Source organism: Lithobates pipiens, unplaced genomic scaffold (genome assembly GCF_037356315.1).
Source record: "Lithobates pipiens isolate NorthernLeopardFrog02 unplaced genomic scaffold, aLitPip1_a1.2 Scaffold_18, whole genome shotgun sequence".
Taxonomy (NCBI): Eukaryota; Metazoa; Chordata; class Amphibia; order Anura; family Ranidae; genus Lithobates; species Lithobates pipiens.
The window spans coordinates 485,567,401-485,583,692 of record NW_027507758.1 but is presented as its reverse complement, the minus strand read 5'-3'; the positions used below and the strand labels follow the sequence as shown (position 1 = coordinate 485,583,692).

General features: G+C 45.4%; 1 protein-coding gene across 1 annotated transcript in view; it reads left to right on the top strand.

The window, feature by feature from the left end:
* Nucleotides 1-904: 904 nt before the first annotated feature.
* EFHD1 (EF-hand domain family member D1) overlaps nt 905-16,292 on the top strand; it is a 41,336-nt gene continuing 25,948 nt past the window's right edge. The window contains exon 1 of the mRNA XM_077488492.1: nt 905-1,283. Within this exon, the coding sequence (XP_077344618.1) occupies nt 1,003-1,283 (281 nt within the window). The 5' untranslated portion in view covers nt 905-1,002. The remainder of the gene's footprint in view (nt 1,284-16,292) is intronic.

Here is a 16,292-nt window from a genome sequence, read left to right as displayed (position 1 = left end):
GTTGTAGTCAAGCCGGATCAAACACGGGCGGGCAGGTAAGGTATCAAGACAGCAGGCAGAAGAATAGTCAGACAAGCCGGGGTCAGAGGCAGGCAGCAAACAGGGAGTTGTCAGAAGCAAGCCGGGTAACAGGAATCGGGTAGCAAACAGGGTAGTAACAAGGGGTCTCTCAGGAACGCTGTAGACCGGACAGCAGGGAGGCAAGGTGTCAGGTCCCTTTAAATAACCCCTTTGGCGCCAAGATTTGTCATACTGCGCGTTCCGCGATCTGACTTGTTTACAAGGCTCTCTGCCTAATGATCGGCAGGTGCCGACAGACACAGAGCTTGTGGTACCCGCATATCAGCTCCCGCTGTGTCTAATCACAGTGGGAGCGGGTCACCAATGGCACACCCCAGACCCAGAAGTGTAGGATCACCTACTAGGTAAGTAATCCTGCACACCAAAGCCGCCTTGCGACTATATGTGAGTTATAGCGTCAGCATGCTGATAAGCACACAACAAATTGGTAAAAAAAAATGAAAATAATGCGTCAAAACGTGTGTGCAAAATCGCAAAATGCACCATAAAAAACACTGCAGAAACAGACCAAAACTGCATAGGTGTGAACGGGTCTAATGGGGACTAGATATGGTGATTGCCATGGCAGAACCTTCTATCCCTGACATGTTGGGTTCCTGACTTTCATCTCTGACTCCATTGCCCCAGAAGATGTACCCCATGTGAGGGGGTGTGAGCTCGTACTGCCCCTTCCAGGACCAGGAGAAAAGATTCCCTATATTAAGATAAGGTCTCCGGTCAGCACACCTGTCACCTCGCAGGCGCCGTACAGAGGACGGGCAGTGCCGGGCTCCTCCTCCTCCCCCGGGCTCCTCCCCTCCTCTCCCGGGCTCCTCCCCGCTCCCTTATCCCAGCTCTGGGGGAAGTTTGTGAATAGTTCGGAGCTCCTCTCCTGTCGTCCGGGTCTCCTCTCCTGTCCTTAGGCTCTCCTCTCCGGCTCTCATGGCAGAGAACGAGTTGGCCCAGAAGCTGAACCGGCGCTTAGTGCTGGAAGACGCCGACCCCCCGGAGGAGTGCGGAGGGGTGCAGGACACCGGCGGGGAGGAGGACAAGCCGGCCACCGCCAGCGCCGACTCCGAACTCAGTGCAAAGCTCAACCGGAGGAATGACATCAATGCCGGCTCCGCTGTGCCAACCAACCGGGCCAACATCTTCAACCCCTACACCGAGTTCAAGGAGTTCTCCCGAAAGCAGATCAAGGACATGGAGAGCATGTTCAAACAGTGAGTGCCAGCAAGGGCATGACTGGCTGCATGGGGTACCCGGGCTTCTGGGGAGGGGATGTTATATACATGGGGTACCCGGGCTTCTGGGAAGGGTATCTTAACATAAACATGGGGCACCCGGGCTTCTGGGGAGGGGATGTTGTCATATACACTGGGTACCTGGGCTTCTGGGGAGGGGATGTTGTCATATACATGGGGCACCTGGGCTTCTGGGGAGGGGCTCTTGTCATGTACACGGGGCACCTGGCCTTCTGGCGAGGGGCTCTTGCCAGAAGCACGTGTATATAATAAGCCCCCCCTCGCCAGAAGCCTGGGAACCCCAAGTGTATATGATGAGGGGGGGCTTATCATATATATGGGGTACCCAGGCTTCTGGCAAGGGGAGCTTATCATATACATGGGGCACCCAGCTTCTGGAAAGGAAAGGTCCCATTCCTGATCACTAGCCCAGCCTTTAAAGGGGCACAGAGGGCAGCTGGAATGGTTGGGGCTCTTGGCAGTGGCGGCCCATCCACAGGCCCCCTATCTGTGCATCCGACCCTCTGATCTACATACAGGGTGCCAGACTATGGATTCCAACGGGGGGGGGGGGGGGGGGGGGTTTGCAGCATGTAATTGGAGCCTGAGGCTTAAAACACTGTTCTTCCTCCCAGCCAATCAGGAAGCGGGTTGTGGGACCCGTTTCCCAATTGGCAGAAAGGAAAATCGCTGTTTTTGACTAAGGGGGAGGAGATGCGCGGATGGGGGAGAATCATAAGACCAATGGACCTGCCAGTTGCCAATCTGGGGATGGCTCGCCATCCAGCACTCGTCAGCTCAGGGAGGGGATGGGCAGGACAGAGGTAAGGAGGCCGCCCGTCTCCTGCGGCAGCAGGGAGGGTTGTATATGATTGTCCCGGTGTTCATATCCTGAATTTTTGAGCACCAGCCACCACTGGTTCCTAGCACAGGCGCATTGGCTGGGGTGCAGGGCACATGTGTGATCACTGGTCTGGGCATAGGTGTGCACCCCAAATCTCAAACGTGTATGTATGTGTGTGTGTGTGTGTGTGTGTGTTGCATGGGATGATTAGTATGTACATGCCTATGGGTCTGATGATCTACAGGGGGCAACTGAAATGGTTGGGGATCCTGGCATACACGGAGTGATATACATGGGGCACAGATGACAGCTGGCTCTGGAAATGGTTGGGGACCCTGGTGGTAGGGCATGGCATACATGGGGCACCTAGACTGCCTTGGTGGGGTGACATTCCAGGTCACTGGTCTTGTGTATACAGAGGGCACCCAGACTGGCAGGGGGTAAAGGTGTGGTCTCTGGCCCCAGGATTTACATGGGACACAGATGGCAGCTGAAATGGTTGGGGACCCTGACATACGGACAGGGCACATGTGTGATCACTGGTCTTATCATATATAGGGTCACAGAGGGCAACTGACATGATTTTGAACCCTGGCATACTCTTCTATGATATAGATGGGGTACAGATGACAGCTGGATTTCAATATGTTTGGGGATCCTGGCAGCAGAGCATGGCACCTATATACATAGGGCACCAAGACTAGCGGGGTGCACAGGGCATGTCTGGTCTCTGGCCCCAGGATTTACATGGGACACAAATTGTAGCTGAAATGTTTGGCGTTCCTGACCAGAGCAAGGCATGCTGCCTGGGGTGGGGGACATTCCTGGTTACTGGTCTTCTCATGTTCATAGGTCGCTTATACTAACTGGGATGACAAGGCACCTTCCTGATAACTAGACCCAGGATTTATTTGGGACACAGAGGTCAACTGAAATGATTGGGGGACTTGGCACAGGAGCATGGCATGGGATGCCCAGACTGTCTAGGGGGGCAGGGCACATGTGTGAACACTAGTCTTATCATATACAGGAGGCACAGAGGGCAACTGAAATTATGACATTACAGTATATGGGGCACAGATGACACATGGCTCTAGAAATGATTGGGGATCGTGGCAGTAGGGCATGGCATATGTGGGTCGCCTAGATTAGGGTGTACAGGGCACCCATGCTGCTCTTGGGGCTGCCATCAAAGTGAACCTGTTGATTTGGCTCACATAGTTAAAACACTGGTTCTCTTTAAAGTAAACACATACGCCTACAATTAATTCTGTTGTATTGACATAAAAAAACCTTAAGGCAAAAGTCACCTTTTTCACTTGGACATATAAATTCCGTGCATTACGGAATAAGTGATCGGGAGTATTACTCTCCCCACATGTGCAATCTTTTTCTGTATACAAACTCTGTAGATGGGTTGAGCTCACAGGTCTGCACTTGTCTGCATATCTTAGACAGAAATGTGATTTATGTGGTCCATTAATGGTAGCCTGGAGGGGGGTCTTCAGGGTCCATCAGTAGACTAGCAGGAGGTTACTTGTGCTTTTAAGATCTCCTAAAAACTGGTTGCCAAACCCCCTTCAGAATGTGGGTTATTCTCTAACTCCTGCACTTAGATCTGTCAGACCTGCACTTTCCTCCTTTATCCGGGGTGAGCGTGGATTTCGTCACCGTCCCCTCTGGCTGATTCATAGTTCCTCTTCCTACCCCTCCTTACTTCTCCTTATGATTCACTCTGTGCTGTTTTCTGTAACTCACCTTCTGTATCACCAACCCTATTGCACTACTTATATACACACTAGATAGAGCGTTCCTCATTCCTCTACTACAAATGTATTTATTATCGGAAATGGCAGACTTTATCTTTTAAGTAGAAGAAATGTGCAAGCCCCCCCCCCCCCCCCCCTTTTTTTTTATTTTTTATTTTTTTGTCTCTTTTTAAGAAATTTGTCCTGTTTCAGCCTATTGAACATTTTATAAAACATGATCTCTACTTAACATGTGGTGAAGGTGGCATGGGTTTTTCAGCAACTTTCTGATAAAGGGGTAGTCGTAAGAGGCAGCTGCCTTGGACAGGTGGGGGGTGAAAAGGGTAGGACCTGCAACTCATGCTGCTGAAGTAGTTCACAGCTCTTGTAGTGAGGGGTGCATGTTGGAGTTCTTATCTTGGGTGCTAAAAGACCCTTGTCACTGCACTAACTGCATGTGACATCTGATCAACTATTTATGCCGATCTGACCTCTTTTGAATGAATGCATGACTTGTATAGCACTGCAAATGCAAACTGAATCTCCTCAAGGTGCTTGATCCAACCTGCGTTGACTTCCTTCTTAAAATAAGTGGGTCTTGAGTTTTTTTCCTGAAGGCCCGATGGTTTCCTTCTAGGCGGAAGTTCGTGTGTAGGGCGTTCCATAGCCGTGGTCCTTGGACTGTGAATCTTCGTACTCCCCTTGATTTGTACCGGGATTTGGGGATGAGGTGGAGGTCTTGGTTAGTTGATCGGAGGTTGCAATTGGGAGTGTAGTGTTTTATTTTTCGCATAAGTATCGGGGAGCGTTTCCTTGTGTGCATTTGTGGGTCAGGCAGAGGGTCTTGAATGTGATCCAATCCTTTACGATTAGCCAGTGTAGGATCCTCAGGGAAGGGGAGATGGATTGCCAGGTTTTTTTTTTTTTTTTTTTTTCCCCGTGACTAGCCTCATTGCCAAGTCACCTGCTTGTTACATTTGCTAGTTTGCCCTTTTTTCAACAGGGTTTCCCCAGAGGTTGCTAGAGGTTTCTTGAGAAGAGAACCATGACAGATTAATCACCTGTCTACACTGGCCACCAATGTAAGGTTGATCTCCTGGCCACACTGACCACCAATGCAAGGGGTCGCTACAATTGTCACTGTTTGTTTTCTAGCCATTATTATTTCTAATGATTAAGTAAATCCCATGTACCATCAATTGTAAACCTAATGCTTTTAAAGAAGTTAACTGAGACCTAAAACTATTTGAAGGGTTCCTCCATGGTAGAAAGGCTGTTGTAATCTATGTACAGTGCACTGTGTGTGTGTGTGTGTGTGTGTGTGTGTGTGTGTGTGTGATGGAGGCAGCGCTCTGTGTATAGGAGCTGGGTGTGTGTGGTTAAAGCTGCCAAGACTTGTCTCTAGAGTAGTTTTGTAATGACCATTCGTCAGTGGGCCTGGCACTGCTGTAGCTTTATTTTTCTGCATGTGACCTCCGCCCTGAAATGCTGGCGAGCCTAGTTTGGGGACCGCTTGCCATACTTCTGAGGCTTGACGTGCAGCTGTGTCACTGACAATCCTAGCTCTGTGCAGCTGAAGTGCTGCCGCCGGGGTCCTGAACAGCTGCTTTCACTGTCTGCTTCCTCAAATTCCCTCCCTGAACTCATGTAGTCGCTTACCAATGAACTTCTCGATCCGTCACCAATTTTATGTTTTTCCGGAGAAACGTAAATGTGAGATGGAGGTGTGTGTGTTTTTTTTTTTTTTTTTTTTTTGTTTTTTTTTTTTCCTGGTACAGAGGATGACCCAGTGATATTTAACAATTTCAATGCCGACCACTTTTATTCCTATCCTACCCAGGACAATTTTCAGCTTTTAGTGCTGCCGCACTTTGACAATTGCATGGTCGTGCAAGAATTTTTTTTCACACAACTAGAGCTTTCTTTTGGTGGTATTTAATCGCTGCTTTGTTTTATTTTTTGTTAAACAAAAAAAGACAGAACAGTTTGGAAAAACAGCACGTTTATTTTAGTCTTATTTTTCAGGATTTTATTTCTTCATAAATCTAGGTCAAAATGTATTCTGCTACATTTCTTTGGTGACAATAACCCAAATCGGTGTATCAGTTTAGTCTTTAGGAAAGTTGTAGAGTCCACAAACTATGGTTATATATCTAAAAATCTATTAATCCTGATGTACTGGCAGCCTAGCTTATTTCTTAAAGCGGGAGTCTGCCGGGAGTTCCGCCGTTTAAAAAAAATAAATTGAAAAAACCCAGCAGCTACAAATACTGCAGCTGCTGACTTTTAAAATAGTGACACTTACCCGCCCGCGATGTCGGCACCCGAAGCCGATCTCTCGATCGTCTCTCGGGTGCTGCAGCCTCCATCTTGGGTATGGGAATCAGGAAGTGGAGCCTTTCGGCTTAATTTCCCGGTTCCCTACTGCGCATGCATGAGTCGCGCTGCGCAATAAGGATGGTCCCCGCTGTCTCTGGGATCTGTGTATTTCCCAGCAGGCAGTGTGGGACTTTAGGAAAGGGGCGTACCTTCTGCAGAATCTACGCCGGAAGTGGGTGCAGATACCTGTACTGTACAGGTACCTGCACCCCCCTCCCCCCCTGAAAGGTGCCAATTGTGGCGCCGGAGGGGGGGAGGATTCCAATGAGCGGAAGGTCCACTTTAGGGTGGACCTCCGCTTTAAGGCCCGCAAATGCTAGGAAAGTACAAATAACACTCAAATGACCTCTTTTTAGAAAGTTGACAGTCCAAGGTATTTAGTGGCATGACGAGTTTAACTTACATTTTCTTTTTTTTGTCACAATTTTTTTTAATTTTTGCTGTCATTGGTCACAGCGATTACATGACAATTTTTTTTATTCAATCAAGATAAAACCCATTTTTTTTATTTATTTATTTTAAGTGGGAACATGTACAAAAATCTCCCATTCCTTCTTGAAGCAGCTTTATGCAAAATGCATCGACCTTGTGGATGTGATTGATGCAATCTTGTATAATATGACACACTTTGAGGCCCCTTTCACACAACACCGCCCATAGTGTGGGTGGTAAAACGCCGCTATTTTTAGCAGCATTTTGCCTCTGGATTTGCGGCGCGTTTTGCCCGCTAGCGGGGCGCTTCCCCCCCCCCCCCCCCCCCCCCAGCTAGCGACCGAGAAAGGGTTTAAAAAAAACTGCCGGCAATACGCCGCAATAGCGGCATTTTGCCGGCGGTATTACAGCGCTGCCCCATTGACTTCAATGGGGAGCAGCGGTGGAGGAGCGGTAAACGCACCGCTCCTTCACCGCTCCAAAGAAGCTGCTGCCAGGACTTTTCCCTGATGTCCTGCCAGCGCACTGCTGTAGTGTGAAAGACCTCGGGCTTTCACACTACAAACAATGGTGCAGCTTTTTTAGGGCGGATTGCAGGTGCTATTTCTAACGCTATAGTGCCAGCAAAACGCCCTGGTGTGAAAGGGGTCTTAGAGATGCATATTTATGGGGGATATTTGTACATAATTCCTCTTTCTCTTATAAATATGGTTTAAAGTTGATCGAATAAAAAAATGTGCATTAATATCATTGTCATCCTCTGTACCAGTAAAGCCTATTGTTGTTCGTTGGGTTTTTTTTTTTTTTTTTTTTTTTTTTTTTTTCCTTTTTTCCTTAAACTCAGAGAAGCAACGAACCATTGAAAGCTGAAGTAAACATTCATTTTACTTACTGTAAAGAATACATCATATTGTTCACATGAGTATCTGCTCCACAAGGTGCTTACAGTCCAAATATAGCGACAAACAAGTTATGGTAGTAACCTTATCCTCTTCATGATCACTGTGGTTAAACTGGTTAGCACACCTTGTTTAGTTGCTGTTGTCTTTCTTGATGAGCCGCTGCTTGAGATGCCTGGAAAGCAAAGGTAATCATTCACATTTTGGACCCCTCTGAGCTATAGACGTGTCTGTTGGTGGTCAGATTGGTCCTGCCCTGTCTAGTGTCTATTCCCACTGAAACTGAAGTCTGGGAGCTGTTTCCACTAAAGTCAGTGGGCATAGGGCTAATCATCAGTTTTGCCTAGTGTCTCCATGCAGCTGCACCTGCGATGCCTTGTTCTGCATTGTCTCTGTGTGGAGGCAGCCATCTTAATAGAGACAGGACTTTCCTTCCTCACATTGGAGCCTACAGTAAGCAGCACAGTAGTTGCATGACAAGTTCTCCTGTGACTAGCATTAAGAGGCAGCAGGGCCTTAGATCTCACTCTGCAGATATACAGCTATGAGGCTGTAGGCACAGGAGTGGCTAGGCACACTCGCATACCAGGAATGTGCTGCTATTTCTCAGGAACGATTCAAGACATACAGCAGATAGTTCAGGCTACTGCTTGGACCCAGTTACCAATTTTACATGTTCTGCAGACTTTAATTTTTGAGTTCATGTCCTCTCTTGTACAAAGAATAGTGCAGCGCTAAATATAACAATTAATACAACTCCTAATCCAATAAATCAATACATGAAAGATCTAGTTATTGGAAAGGAAAAATCATAAAAAGTTCATATAGAAATCAGGATTCCGAAAAGTAACTTCAATGTGCATCAATGAAGACTGAAAATCGGTGCCAGAAGTGTGACCTGCACCATAAGGCACTCTTTGCCGCTCCCCTCAATGATGGGACCTCTGAGTCAACAAAGAGTCAAAAAGGCTTTCCCTTGTGGGCAAAATCCTGGAGAGTGCAATAAACCTCTTCAGAGTGTAAAAGCACATGGATCACCATATCAGCTCATATACAGGGGATCGCAGCATAAGGTCATCGGTGTCCCGATATCCTAATATATGCAAATAAAACAGGAAGTATCTAGTGCTCTCTGCTGACATCTAATATGATAAAAAGAGAGAATCACACTTGCATACAAGGCACTTCCATTAAGTGTCAGCAAAAAAGCATTCTGTCACATAAAACCACATGGAGTCAGCATGGGGAGACTGCCACGAGTGATGTCAATCGGTGTGCGCTGATGAAGTCCTGCTCCTTGGGATGATACGTATGTAAGAGGAATTTACTTGATCTCCAGGTAAAAATGAAAGAAAGATTAAAAACAAATGCAACTATCACATTTAACCTCCCTGGCAGTATCGTTATTTCAGATTTTTGGTGCTGAAAGCGGTACAATTATTTTGCATGGAAATTTGGCGTTTTATATTGTAGTCCTGTAATTCTTAGGAATAACTCACTTAAATCTGTCCAAACCAGAGTCTAGTAGACATCCCGGGTATGATCTAGTTTGAAAAATGAAATCATAAATTATAATATAATAAATACACCAAATAACAATATAATAAAAATTATTCAATAATGTAATCAAATCAAAAACACAGAAATTTGCTCAGTTGCGGAATTGTCACTGTCATTACTTTTCAGTATTTAACGGATTTCGCAGGGAACAGAGCCTGGCTCCGTGGTGATTCGAGCGGAGGACGAGCCGCTCACACTGCGGGGAGACATCGCAGGATCCAGGGGACAAGGTAAGTAACTCAATACCTGGGGCAAGCTCTGTTTTCCCCTATCGAATAAAAAAGCCCAACTCCAGCTAAAACCTATTATTTTTATTTATTTTTTAAGTATTTGGATAGTTTCTAGCATGTGAAGGTTTAGAGGCCCTCTTTAGATATTTGTCCCCATATGGGAGAAGTCTTGGGCCTGGTTCACATTATTATTATTATTTTATATAAGTGCCAACAGTTTACGCAGCGCTTTACAATGTAGAAGGGGGACAGCACAATTACAGTACAATACAGATGGGCCCTGCTCGTAGAGCTTACATTCTAAAGGGAGGGGGTGGTGGTACAAAAGGTAATGGATGCGGGGAATGATTTGATGGGTTTAAGTGGGTGTGCTTCCCTAAATAAGTGAGTTTTCAGGGATCTCCTAAAGGTGGACAGGTTAGGAGTAGGGGTGCACCGAATGGGTTTTTTTGGTGCCGAAAACCGATACCGAAAATGAAAAATACACTAGGCCGATACCGAAATGGCACCGATACCGAAAATGACTGTTTTTTAAAAAATATTTTCATACAGCAGATGGTCAGAGACTGGGGACATATTACAGGAGATGGTCAGAGACTGGGGACATATTACAGGAGATGGTCAGAGACTGGGGACATATTACAGGAGATGGTCAGAGACTGGGGACATATTACAGGAGATGGTCAGAGACTGGGGACATATTACAGGAGATGGTCAGAGACTGGGGACATATTACAGGAGATGGTCAGAGACTGGGGACATATTACAGGAGATGGTCAGAGACTGGGGACATATTACAGGAGATGGTCAGAGACTGGGGACATATTACAGGAGATGGTCAGAGACTGGGGACATATTACAGGAGATGGTCAGAGACTGCGGACATATTACAGGAGCTGGTCAGAGACTGCAGGCATGGTACAGGAGCTGGTCAGAGACTGCAGGCATGGTACAGGAGATCAAAGCAGCCTCACCAGTTCCCCCTCAGATGCAGCCTGCCTGATAAAAATACATGCACAGTGTTTTCCATGTATTCCAATGGCTTTAGTTCACACCATGCAGTCAGTTTCCGGTGTGGAAACTGACTGCATGGTGTGAACTAGAGCCATTGGAATACATGGAAAACACTGTGCATGCATTTTGTGCAAAAAAAAAAAACACATGGAACTGCATCTGGTGTGAACTGGCCCCAAGCAAGCTACCTGGTTCCGTTCCAACAGACTTCTATTGGAAATGATCATATCGTTACCTTTACTAGCAATAACTTAACCCTTCCCCATTCTATCACATGGCGATAAACTAGCTGGGTCAAAATCAAGATTATTTTTTTTTTTTTTTATATGGTCAATAAAAGGAGCACAGCCTTTGTCCTGTGACCTGGTTTATATAGCATGGCTCCATTCACACAAGTGGCCAGAGGTAGATAGTCTCAGAGGCAAACAAATGACTTTTGGATGCAGCAGCACTGTGGGCACAAAAAACTTGATTTAGCTGCGGACAAAACTCTGCAATGCTTGCCCTGGGCACACTCTTTCCCCCTTATGCAGTGTCTAAATGCAGCCTCACCCATGCCCGGATCTGTGCGGTGATCTCCGTGTCACGGAGCTGTGCATTGAATTTCCTGGGCGGCTGCAGTAACAATGTCCCGCCTCCTGTAATCGCGTCACGCTGATTCAATGTCCCGCCATTGGATCAGTGTACCGTCTGTCACAGGAGGCGGGGCATTGTTACTGCAGCCGCCCGGGCAATTCAATGCACAGCTCCGTGACACACGGAGATCACCGCACTGTCGGGCGGGAGGAAAGGAGGAGGGAGGACGGAGGACAGAGGACTGGGGACGAGCCAGGAAAACACCTGTGCAATGGGCGGCACCAGGGGGCAGAGCCCTGCACAGGCCCCGCCCCCATTTTCGGCCCCATTATCGGCAAGATTTTCCTTTCGGCATTTTGCCGAAAACACAATTTTCGGCCGATATGTTTCGGCGGCCGAAATTTCGGTGCATCCCTAGTTAGGAGCTGTTCGGATATACCGGGGCAGGGAATTCCAGAGGATGGGAGAGGCTCTGGAGAAGTGCTCAACACAAGCATTAGAGGAGGTAACAAGGGAGCTAGAGAGTAGGAGGTCCTGGGTGACCTCTGCAGATGAGGTTGGTGATGTAGCTCGGGGCAATGTTGTGGATGGCCTTGTATGTTGTGGTTAGCATTCAGAATTTTATACGGTGGGTTAGGGGAAGCCAGTGAAGGGATTGGCAGAGAGGTGCGATATATATATTTTTTTTTTTATGTGACTTGAGTTGGACAAAACCGCATGACTAAGGAAATCACATTCTTTTTAATGGTGCGAGTAATGGAGTAATTTAAAAAAAGTTTCCTGTACTACTTTGGTGCAATTTTTCAGCCCATAGAAAATACAAACCTTACTAAAGTTGCATCCAAGTAGCACTACATAATTGCACTGAAAGATGGATCAAAATGATTGCAGCAGTGTGAGTTTCTAATCGGGTCCTGGCTGCACAGAATTCTATTTCCTCTACAGTGAGCTGAACTCGCCACTTCTAAATGCAGATTCTCCTCAGTGAGAATGGCACCATTGAGACATTATGAGATGCATTAATGTGTGTTCAGGAATGTCCACTAAAAAAAACCCATAGATTTGACTGAGGCTTAAGATTTCTATGCAGAATGTATCATTGAGACCTCTGTAGCTTTAATTTCTGCTATTAGTTCTCTTTTCTTTGCCTGTCTAGCTTTGCCCTTCCCCTGCAATTTCCTTATCTTGATCGAAATTTCTTGACAAGTTCCAACAGTTGCTCATACTGGGGGGAGGGCCTGGTTGTGTCATTGTCGGTGACATTCCTCTGTAGCTGTCAGACTCTGCACTGTACTAGTTTTCTGTAGAGAGACATCCATATTGTACATTTTATGTTCAGCTATTTTTATTCTATAAAACCCCACACAACTTTTTTTTTTTTTTTTCCCCCCATTGCAGGCTGGATGTTTTTTACAGCATTTCTCTTTTTAGCGGGTGTGTTTGCACATGTAGGGCACATACTTGGCTGGTGTGATTTGGATTTTCATTTTTACTTTTGTGTCTTGATGAGTTATATATGTATTCCTGACATGCTTCCACATACCATGACAGCAAAGTTTTCAGAGTGAATAGGCTTGGTGGGGTGGGTGTGACAAATTTTAAACTAATTAAAGCAAGCTAAACTTTAAGCGCTCGTTCATACATACGTTAGCCCATTCAAAAGCATTCCACTGTGGATCACTTTTCAAAGGGCAGTCAATGGACATGTTTTAACCCTGAAAAGGCCAAACCACTGCGTGACAACCAGGGGCAATGCACACAGTTTCACTGGGGTCCCATTCACTTTAATGGGTTAGGTTTGGCGGCGGTACTGTCCACTGAATGTTATGGGAGATTTGATTTTGGCTGAGAAGCAATGCATCAGGGCTGCAGAATGTGTACTGCCCTAAGCAGCTGCATGTCCCTGATTAGGTGGGTGGTAAAACTGCAGCTCATCTGTCTGCTTTTACTGCCTCCACCTGTCACAGCAGTCACATGATCGGGAGCCAGTGGGCTTCCATTCATTGGCTAAGACAACAGCTGTCTTTCATAGTCTCTGTGCTGGGAGCGCACGGTGAGCGCAGTCTCAGCACAGAAACATGCCCAGTGTCACGTATGTGCACAATGTGGGTGTTAAAGCCCACCATTTTGCTACTGCATATATGTGTTGGGCAATTGTAAGGGGGGCTTAAACGCACGTGAAAATACTGCAATGCAGTAAACTAGGCTTTCATTTTAGGAGACACAAGTGGAAAGGAGAGTATAAAAGCTCCTATTGCAGAAACCTTCCTTCTTCCCTTTACACCATACAAAAGTTTAAAACCTGAGCTCCAGTTTACATAATACAAGACAACTTGGATTGGATAGCAGATTGAACAGTAAATGGTAAAGTTTTTGTTACAGGGAATATGCATCAAGATATGCTACCCACAAAATTGGTTATGGTTATACTGCCCGATGCTGGGGAAAAAACCCCTATGAAAAAAACCCCATGGGGAAACCTCAATGTTTGTTTTTGTTTTTTATTTATTTATTTATTTATTTTTTTTGCAAGAACTGATATAACATGGATCCTAGGGAGCTCTTTGTCATTTTGTCTCACTTTTTTTTTTTTTTTTTTTTCCGGTGTTTAGAAATGTCATGCAGCCTCAGCATAATATTTTTAGCACATTCTGCAAAACATGACCACAAAATCTGTCACCCTGGAAGGGGCAGGGGGGCAAGCATAAGAATTGCAGATGTAGGTATTACATGTTGTGTTGCAGTGAAAGGCTTGATATATTATGTCAATTAAGCCTTAAGAGCTGTTTTAAGAATATAAAATTTTTATTTTCATTGTGGATTAATGAGCTTTTGCGTTGCAAATATTTCATATTTACCAATGGTAGCCAGAAGGAGGAGCACTTAGAAAATTTTATGTTTTTTTTTTTTTTTTTTTTTTGCAACTTTTGCTAACAATAGACCTTGATAAGACAACCCGCCTCCCCCCTCTTCTAGCAGAGATATTGGCCCTCAGAGCCCTCCGATTTATTGTTGTTTTTTTTTTTTTTTTTTGTCATCTGCATTTCTGTCCTGGGGTTACCAGTTACTGGAGTGGGGACTCGGACAGCAATAAAAGGGTGCTAACCCTCACACACTTTACTATGAATGTGTTCTTATTGCTGTTTGTGTCCCCTTTGGAAAGATTTTCCTCCCTTGCTGTTTTGATGGCACCTGTTATTTCAACAGGAAGTAAGGAAGCACAGTTGGCAGCACAAACCTGACAGTTCTGACCCTGTGCACACTGTTCAGGTTCTAAAGAGTCAGCCAGAAAGAAAACGCAGCTTGATAATATCTTCATAGAAATCAAGCAAACTATGCAATGAAAACCACCTGTAATACACTTTTTTTAATTCTATTATATTTTAATGGAATCTTTGTTTTATAACATTTTAATCTTTTAAAAAAAAATAAATGCTGAAATTAAATAGACCAAAGGCCATGATAGTTTCCCTTTTTTTTTTTTTAAATGCACCTTTTCATATGAGTACGTGGACTGCCATTGCGGGCCTCTTTCTGTAAATGCTAGTTCCCTGGCATAAGCTACTTAAAGTGAATCTGTGCTTTAACTTTAGTAACAAGTGCACTTTAATGCAGACCACCATAGGCCCACACTACCCACTCTCTCTGGGAGTGAATTGAAAGCCCCGTGTAAACGGCAGCAGAGTCATGGCTTACACAGGACTATGAACCCCCTTGCAATATTGCCGATTGGCCAGTGCTGTCACGTGGGCCAGTCGGCCATAGGCCGCTTAATAGACAAAGCACAGGTTTTCTTTTCAGTGCTATGTAAACACTAACCATGCACTTTTCCTATTGGGTTCTTTTTCAATATTCTGCTGAAAGCATTTTTTATATTCATTTAATAAGCACAAAAAAAAAATACTTGTTGATCCGGCCAAAAATATTGGCTGCTAACCTACTATGCTCTGTACCTGTCCTCACACCCACCCTTTATTATAGAGCAAAGAGGCTGTTCCATAGTCCTGTTCTAGGATGACAACACTACCTTGCCATAGATGCAGTATGGTGAGAAAGAGTTGTCACCCTAGGACAGGGGTGGGTTTCTGGCAGGATCAGCAAGTGACAAAAGGGGGGAAAAAAGAGGGCCACTTCCAAGGACCCTTATTTTATGTAAAAAAAAAAAAATAAAAAAAAAAAATCTGTTGCTGGCGGCACTCTTGGGCCCCTTTCATACAACTGTTCTGATCGCCTGTCCATTTTTCAGGCAGACCTGATTGGAAGGTTTATTCACCCCTATGGACAGGCAGGTGTAAACCGACATGTGTCCATTTTTTACATCCACCCACCTCCATTCGAATCCAGTCCGCTAAAAACAAACTGAAGGAGATCTGTTGTCCTCTGTGCGGTCAGATCAGATTGGAGGGTAGTCGAGGTAAACTGACAGCTTAGTTTACACCTGGCCCGCAGGCTCTATCCATGTCCGCTCTGTATAAATTGAGTGGAAGCAGACCTGTCATCCGCCTGCTCTACTTGGAACACCAGAGGATCCTTGAGCAGACCCACCATGTGAATGGGGCCTTAGACTGGCCATAGAAGGTTCCCACATCCATTCCTGCAAGGGGAATGGAGAAATCTTCCCCACTGTGCTACTGTATTCTGATAGCGGGATTCCTCCGCTGTCAATATACACTAATCAGCATTTGCACAATCGACTTCTGTCGAATGGGAATGGCCGTAGATGAATCAAAATTTGGCTAGTCCCTTCTGAACCGGCCAAATTTTGATCCACTTACAGGCAGCCTTAGTTGACATCTTCTATCCTCTGCCCCTGGTGGGATCTGCTTTCAGAATACAATGTCCTGGCCGTGGGATTCCTCCATCCATCTCATTTTCATGGAGGAATCTGTTTCTTTTTTATGTTTAATGTTACTTTTTATGATTTAGTTGCACAATAACATGACAAGAAAGATCTATGTAAAGCGCTAGAGTATACGTCTGCAAACGCTGAAGTGTACATTACCAGATATAGTGTAAAAAAAGAAAATAAAGAAAAAAGCTGGTCAACATCTAAACAAGAAATTTACATCAAGATAAATTGTGGCACTATCCTATGTAAGCTGTGCTGACTTAAAAGAGAAGTGTTTGTGTGGGGGGGGGGGGGGGGGGTTTCTTCTTCTTCTTTTTTTTTTTTTTTTTTTTTTTTTCTTATTAATCATACTGGCCCAAGTGGATGCAGAATCTGGCGCCTCTAAGACTGAGACCAATCAAATGCCACAGATCGCTTGGTTCTCAGAGCTCCCTGAGCAGAGAGTTGGTGACTGTCA